This window comes from Triticum urartu, chromosome 7A, assembly GCF_056163025.1.
Source record: "Triticum urartu cultivar PI428250 chromosome 7A, HENAU_Tu73, whole genome shotgun sequence".
Lineage (NCBI taxonomy): Eukaryota > Viridiplantae > Streptophyta > Magnoliopsida > Poales > Poaceae > Triticum > Triticum urartu.
Window position 1 is genome coordinate 23,391,007 of NC_141879.1, and position 7,145 is coordinate 23,398,151.

At 50.4% G+C, this 7,145-nt stretch overlaps 1 protein-coding gene across 1 annotated transcript; it reads left to right on the plus strand.

The window, feature by feature from the left end:
- The first annotated feature begins 5,761 nt into the window (after positions 1 to 5,761).
- On the plus strand, positions 5,762 to 6,777 carry LOC125522345 (putative glutathione S-transferase GSTU6). The gene is made up of 2 exons (XM_048687407.2): positions 5,762 to 6,177; positions 6,262 to 6,777. The coding sequence occupies exons 1-2, from the start codon at positions 5,839 to 5,841 to the stop codon at positions 6,652 to 6,654; spliced, it is 732 nt and encodes a 243-aa protein (XP_048543364.2). The 5' UTR covers positions 5,762 to 5,838; the 3' UTR covers positions 6,655 to 6,777.
- Positions 6,778 to 7,145: the final 368 nt, after the last annotated feature.

Sequence of the window (7,145 nt, forward strand, 5' to 3'; positions counted from 1 at the left end):
ACACATATGCAACACCACAAACATATGCAACACCACGAACATACATAGATCTAGCTAGGCCATAAAAAGTGCATGTGCACATTGTTGTAGGGAGAACAACATAAATATAGCTTCCCCACTTACTTACCTATCAAAACAAGGTAATTTAATCACTTAATTTGAATAAATCTATGGTGGAAATGAGGTGAAAAAGAGGAGGCATCCAAGACAAGGAGGAGGTGGAGAGAATGAAGTGGGGAGAAAGTGAGTGTGGGTAGGAGAGGCTGTCCAAAATATCTTGTTGCTGCCCACTTACTAATGGCGCACCAACTCTAAATGTGCCATTAGTAATCCAGGTTACTAATGGCGCACCTTCTGGTGGTGCGACATTACTAGTTTTGCAAAAAAAAACATACTAATGGTGCACTGTCCCACAGTGCGCCATTACTAGTTTGAACTAGTAATGGCGCATGGTTGAACAGTGCGCCATTAGTAGTTTTGCAAAAAAGGGAATAAAAAATATAATAAAAAAATAACATTAGTGGCGCACTTTCCAACAGGTGTGCCATTACTAGTTACAACTAGTAATGGCGCACGGTGTCTGGATGCGCCATTAGTATGTTTGGACAGGCGCACTAATTCAAAAAAAAATTTGATACTAATGGCGCACCCAGGGCCAGGTGCGCCATTAGTAGTTTCAAATCTAATGGTGTACCAGAAGGCGGTGCGCCTTTAGTATATACTAATGGCGCACCTCTTGTATGATGCGTCATTAGTGTCAATTCCATCTATAGCTCTTTTTCTAGTAGTGTGTTAAACTATAATCTTGTTTCGCTAACTAATATGCATCATGCTCTCCGCAAAAAGAAAAAACTAATATGGGCCATGCAGGCAGTGTTCTAGCTAAAATATCCAAGGACATCGGCAAGAAGCATTTGTTACAGTAGCTAGCAGTAAAATATATTTAATTCATGTCCGCTGAACTTAGCTAAGAAAGTGTACGTGTTGCTAGCAGAATGATGCATGCATGAGCTGGACATGCAAGTAATAAATTATTGTATGTGATAGGTGCTACCATGTATACGTGGCTTTCTGGGATTCAGTCTGTCCCTCTCAGGCTAGACAGTACAGTAGTATCTACTGCAGCTCACGTCATGCATGACATAGTATGGCTGCCAAATTAAAGTCACCTTGACAGGCAGGTCTTCCACCCCTTGCAGCGAAATTACTAGGGAAGTGAGCAACACTTCATACGTACGTGATACGTGAGTGCATGAAAAATGGTAAAATCAAGCGGAGTACGTCACAACTAAAGACCACTTAGGAGATATTCTCACTAAACCGCTGGGCAAACTTCCTTGAAATGAAAGAGCCATAACAAGAGGCAGCAAGATAAAGGAGGTAAATGTTAAACTAGTGTAATGTTGCTTGTCCAACTAATATGCAGCATGCAGGCAGTGTACCTAAAATATCCAAGGACGTCGGCAAGAAACATCTGTCAGAGTAAGGATAATAAGGCCTGGTATAATGGGAGGTGCTTAGAGAAATGCTTAGAAAAATAAATTGGATTTTTTTGAAGCACCGGTGCCTATTTCTACAGGAGAGATGCTTACTTAAGCGTCTATTCTATACAAATAAGCACCGGTGCTTAAGAAAAGCCTAGTTTATTTCTTTAAGCATCTCTCATAAACACCTTCCATTGTACAAGACCTAAGAGAGCCAGAAGCCGGCTCTACAGCCATGTCTACGTCACTATAGTCTTTATAAAGCGAAGACCATATAATGTGTTAGCTATATGTTGGCTGTTTGATTGGATTTAACTATTAATCTTTGTATGCTGGGATTTTGTATGCTGGGATTGGGAGGAAAAGGCAAAGCGTCGGTCAATAGTTAACAGCTCGGGCTGCAAGCCAGCTATTGTGTCTCTTAGGGCATCTCCAGCCGCGCTCCAGGAAGGCCTCATCAGGCGATTTTTTCGCGCCGGCGCCGAAAAAACGGCCCAGTCGCGCTCCCAGGAGCCCGATTTTCGCCGGCTTAGACCGAAAACAGCGCTGGCGGATCCAGGCCGAACCCGGCGCGCTGGGGGGCGTCCGGGGGCGCCGGGGCGAGCTGTTTTGGCGCGAAAAAGACGCGGGCCAGACGCGTCAGCGACTCGGTGCCTCGTCTTCCCCCAACGGCCTTGGTTCCCGCGGGGAATCAATGGCAAGGCTGCCGCCATTGATTCCTCACGGGCGGCGCGTTCACGGGACGGCGCGCCGACGCCTCCACTCCCTCGCACGCGTACACACGGGCGCGGCCCGGCTATAAAAGCCGGCGGCCTCCGCTCACCTGCGCCCACACCAGCCCCGCCTCTCGCCGCCGTCCAGCCCTTCCTCTCCCTACCTCTCCCCGAGCGCCGCCGCCCAGCCCCTCCCTCTACCTCTTCCGAGCCCGCCCAGCCCCGCCTTCGCCATGGCAGAACGCTTCCCCGGAGATACGGCGGCGGCCAACGGCTTCGGCCTCCGTTCGCTGCGCAAACAGGAGTCGTGGCTCCTGTTCCAGGCGAACATCCCGGCGCCGCCGGACATGCGCGCAGGGCCGACAGGGTGGAGACTCAGCGCCGGGGGAGTGCCCATTCCCCCGTTGCCCGACGCCGCGGCGGACCCGAGGTACTTCGCCGAGGAGGTCGAGATCGTGCGCGCGTCCCTCACCGACGCCGAGCTCTCCCTCCCCCAGTACGCCGCCGACAACCACGCGGCCTGGGCGGCGTATTTCGAGCGCCGCCAACAGCAGCGCTTGGCGTCCACCAACGGCGCGCCGGTGGTCGGCAGCCGGCAGAACAGCGAGGGACGCTACCTCTGGTGGGGCGTCCCCGGCCGCACACTCGAAGGCGTGCTCACGTACCTCGAGGGCGGCAACAACCCGCCGTTGGCGTACCCCCCGGCGAGGGTGGCTGCCCCGGCGCAGCACCGACGCGCCGGGCCATGGGCTCCAAGAAGGTTCGGCGCCTCCTCTTCTTCCTCCTCATCGTCCCGTTCTTCTTCACACTCCTCCGGCTCTCCGGCGCTGCTCGGCGTCAAGGCCGAACCCGCGGCGGAGACGCCGCTCGGCCGGCGCACTCGCAGCGCCGGCATCGTCATCAACGAGGGCGGCCGGCGCGCCCCCTCGTCGGCTCCTCCGCGCTTCGTCAAGCCAAAGACGGAGCCGGGGCCGGTGAAGACGGAGCTGGGTCTGGCGCCGGTGAAGACGGAGCCGGGTCTGGCGCCGGTGAAGGGCGAGTTCGCCGACGACGGCGACGCCGCCCTCGAATGGGCGCGCCAGGACTCCATTGCGATGGAGAAGGCGCGCCGCGAGAAGGAGAAGGAGCGCCAGCGCGCTGCCCTACGCCGCTTCGAGGAGCGCCGACGCGGCCGCGAGGAAGGCGGGGTCGTCGTCTTGTGCGACAGCAGCGACGACGACGACGCGCCGCCACCTGTTCGCCATGGCGACGCCGGGCAGGGGTCCAGCAGGGGCGCCCGCGTCAAGGAGGAGAAGGCCGACGACGACGATGGCGGCGACGGCGGCGACGACTTCCCCCTTTCTTTTTTTTAGATTAGGTTAATGTAATGTTTGGACGAATTTCGTCGAAATTTGCCATGTTTGGCCGAAATTTAACTAGTTTTATCATAACTTCGCCGAACGTTCTTTTTTTTTTGTTTTTTAATACGCGCCTGGGGGCGGCCCTGGGGGCCGACGGCTGGGGACCGACTCGCCCCCAAGGCCATTTTTTGCGCCGGCTCACCTCCAGGCGGCGCTTTTAGACACCACCTGAGAGGCCAACGGCTGGAGATGCCCTTACCATGCGTATAGGCAGGCGACTAATGAAGCGCCGGCTCTACTCTCTCTTTACTTCTCTCTTTCATGTACGGTTTTTATAACATGACAAGTCTTATAACCTTCGGAGTAAGACTTATTATACTTGCCCTTGCACTAGCTTAACAATAAAATATTTAATAAGGAATTGGACGTGTTACTAGCGGTATGGTGCATGCATGAGCTGGACATCTATTTCGTAGGTTCTACCGTGTGTACGTGGCTGTACACGTGTAACTCACAGCCAACTTTTAATCCTTTAGACCTCCGTCCTTTAGTTGTTAGAGCATGGTTAATAATACAACCAACTGATGGCTATATGATATTGTTGTGTCATCTATAGTCAAGTTTGTAGCCGAATATATTGTTTAGATGTAAATAAGTGCTATTTTGGTGATACATGGCCCACCTCCCTCTCTCATAAAGTCTCTAGGAACACGTGTTGTAGCCGGCTGTTAATTTGTAGCTCACTTTTTTTCTCTATCCCTTCTCTCTCTATAAACTAAGAAAAAATATTATTTAAAATCTTACAGTCCACCTATGCCAACTTATGTACTTGCTTTTAGTCAAGCAATAAAGCGGAAATCCGTTGGTGCTCCCGGGAGCGCACACTCCTGGACGTGAAAAATATATTTAAAAGTGTGAACAAATTCTAAACAAAAATTTGGTGCATACATTTCGACATTATATGTGTGCATGTCAAGTTTCGGAGGAAACCGACAATTCTATGGCTTGTGTAAAAAAGACAAAAGAATATCTTGTGAAAAGCATTTTTTAACACCGGATTTTGACTTTTTTACACGGGACACATAAGTTGTCGTTTTTTCGCGAAACGACTTTGTGAGCATATACAATATTGAGTATACGCGCTAAATTTTTGCTTGGAATTTTTTGACATTTCAAAATAAGCTTGAAACACATTTAGAAAAACCAGGAGCGCGTGCTCCCATGTGCCAAAACACCAGTCTCAGCTAGGGGTGGAATTCGAGCCGAGTCGAGCTAGCTCGACTCGACTCGCTAAAGCTTGTTTCATTAACAAGCTAGCTCGACACGACTCGTTACTATAACGAGCTCAAATCCAAGATTGGCTCGACTCGTATAACTCGTGAGCTGGCTCGTTTAGCATGTTAAGCTTGTTAAAGATATGAACATTAGACCTTACAAATACGATAAAAATATTAACTGAGAATTTAGTATGTGCATATGTGGTCATGTACGTGTGAGTCTCTTGGGTGACTCGGCCGAGCGGCTGGGCCTTGTGCTGGGACACAAGGTGTTTAGTAGCTATATTTTACTACTCCTGAAAATATTGATTTTTTTACCGAGCTTAACGAGTTACCCAAGTACTCATGAGATCAGCTCGTTTAACTTGGTGTGTAAACAATCTTAAACTAAAGCTCAGCTTGGCTCGTTATTCTTCGAGTTCGTGTTGATTCGAGTCAAGTCACAAGCTACTCATTTAGCTCGCGAGTTTCGAGTTTTTTTCCAGTCCTACTCTCAGCAATAAAGCTTCTAAGTATTTTGTTTTTTTGAGAGCACGAATGCAGGTGTTCACTGATACAACTACATATATGTGCAGCTGTTGCATCTTCTCTCTTACCTGCTCTTTGATCCTCTACCTTGATCCTGGGAGGAGCCAACTACACTGCACAATATCTAATAGATGGGGCCCATCTAGTTGAATTTGAGGGTTGAAAGATTGGTTTAGCAAATTTTACATAGAGAGCACATACGTTCTACCGTAGGTGTAGCATTTTTTGTATTTGGCACATTGTTGAAACTTGAAATCTTTAGCTGGAGGTGCCTAGAAGGTGCGGTAGGTGGAGAGTGGGTAGGTGGCGCATCAGCATGCTCTCCTATAATTAGTTTTTCCTGCCTCAGAGTCCAACTTTTGTCTTGTTTCCTTTCAGACGATTTCATCTTTGCCACTCGTGCTTATAAAGACCGCAGTTCGGGCCTTGCCATACATACACTTAAGCAACAGATATACAGGACAGGAGTATCAAGGAGGAAGACGAGGAAACGTTGATGGCCGGCGGTGAAGAGCTGAAGCTGCTGGGGTGGTGGGCGCCCGGGGTGAGCCCCTACGTGCTCCGCGCACAGATGGCGCTCGCCGTAAAGGGGCTGAGCTACGAATACCTCCCCGAGGACCGCTGGTGCAAGAGCGACCTCCTCATCGCGTCCAACCCCGTGTACAAGAAGGTGCCCGTCCTCATCCACAACGGCAAGCCCATCTGCGAGTCGCTGCTCATCGTGGAGTACCTCGACGACGCCCTCGGCCTTCCCGGCAACGGCAAGCCCATCCTCCCCGCAGACCCCTACAGCCGCGCCCTCGCTCGCTTCTGGGCCGCCTATGCAAACGACAAGGTTAGTAGTTCATTTCATACACAGATTACCTCTCGTTGCGCTTGGGGTTACATCTCTCAGTCTCAACTCGCTTTGTTGCCACAGCTGTTTCCTTCGTGCGCCGGCATCCTCAAGACAGTGAAGCAGGAGGAGAGAGCTGGTAAGGTGGAGGAGACCCTGTCCGGGCTCCGACACTTGGAAGCTATCCTGGCGGAGTGCTCCAAAGGGGAGGTGGAGGCGCCGTTCTTCGGTGGTGACGCCATCGGGTTCCTCGACATCGCGCTCGGGTGCTATCTTCCCTGGATTGAGGCAGTAGGCCGCCTGGCCGGCTTGGGGCCGCTCGTCGACCCGGCGAGGACGCCGAAACTAGCGGCGTGGGCGGAGCGGTTCAGGGTCGCCGAGCCGGTCAAGGCGCTGCTACCTGGGGTGGACGAGCTGGAGGAGTACATCACTAAGGTGCTTTATCCAAAGTGGAACATAGCGGTCACCAGTAACTAATTAAAGATCTCGTCGTTCCACCATGGCAAAAGAAACAAAAAATGGCGGAGGATCGTGTCGATCCAATAATTCGTCTGCCTTGTGAGTAGCTGTTTTCACGCCAAGATTTGAACTGTTACTACTTGGTCGGGGTTCTTTTTGCATCTGGCAATGTTTTTCCATTGAGCTCTTTAAGACCTCACATCTTATTCTTAGTATGTTCTACCAAGCATATTATTCCGGGGCTAAATAGCTGTGGGTGGTGATTTCGAAGGACTAGATTTTACCAGGGCTAGGATATTTTTTAGGAATCACTACTCCCTCCAATTCATATTAATTTTGGCTGATTTAGTAACTTTGTACTAACTCCGTGAGAATTAACATGGATCGAGAAAGCACTAAAACTAAGTTATGCGTGTAGTGCATGTGCTCCCTCTGTTTTTATTTACTCTGCATATTAGATTTGACTGAAGTGAAAACTTCATAAAGTTTGACCAAGTTTATAAAAAAAA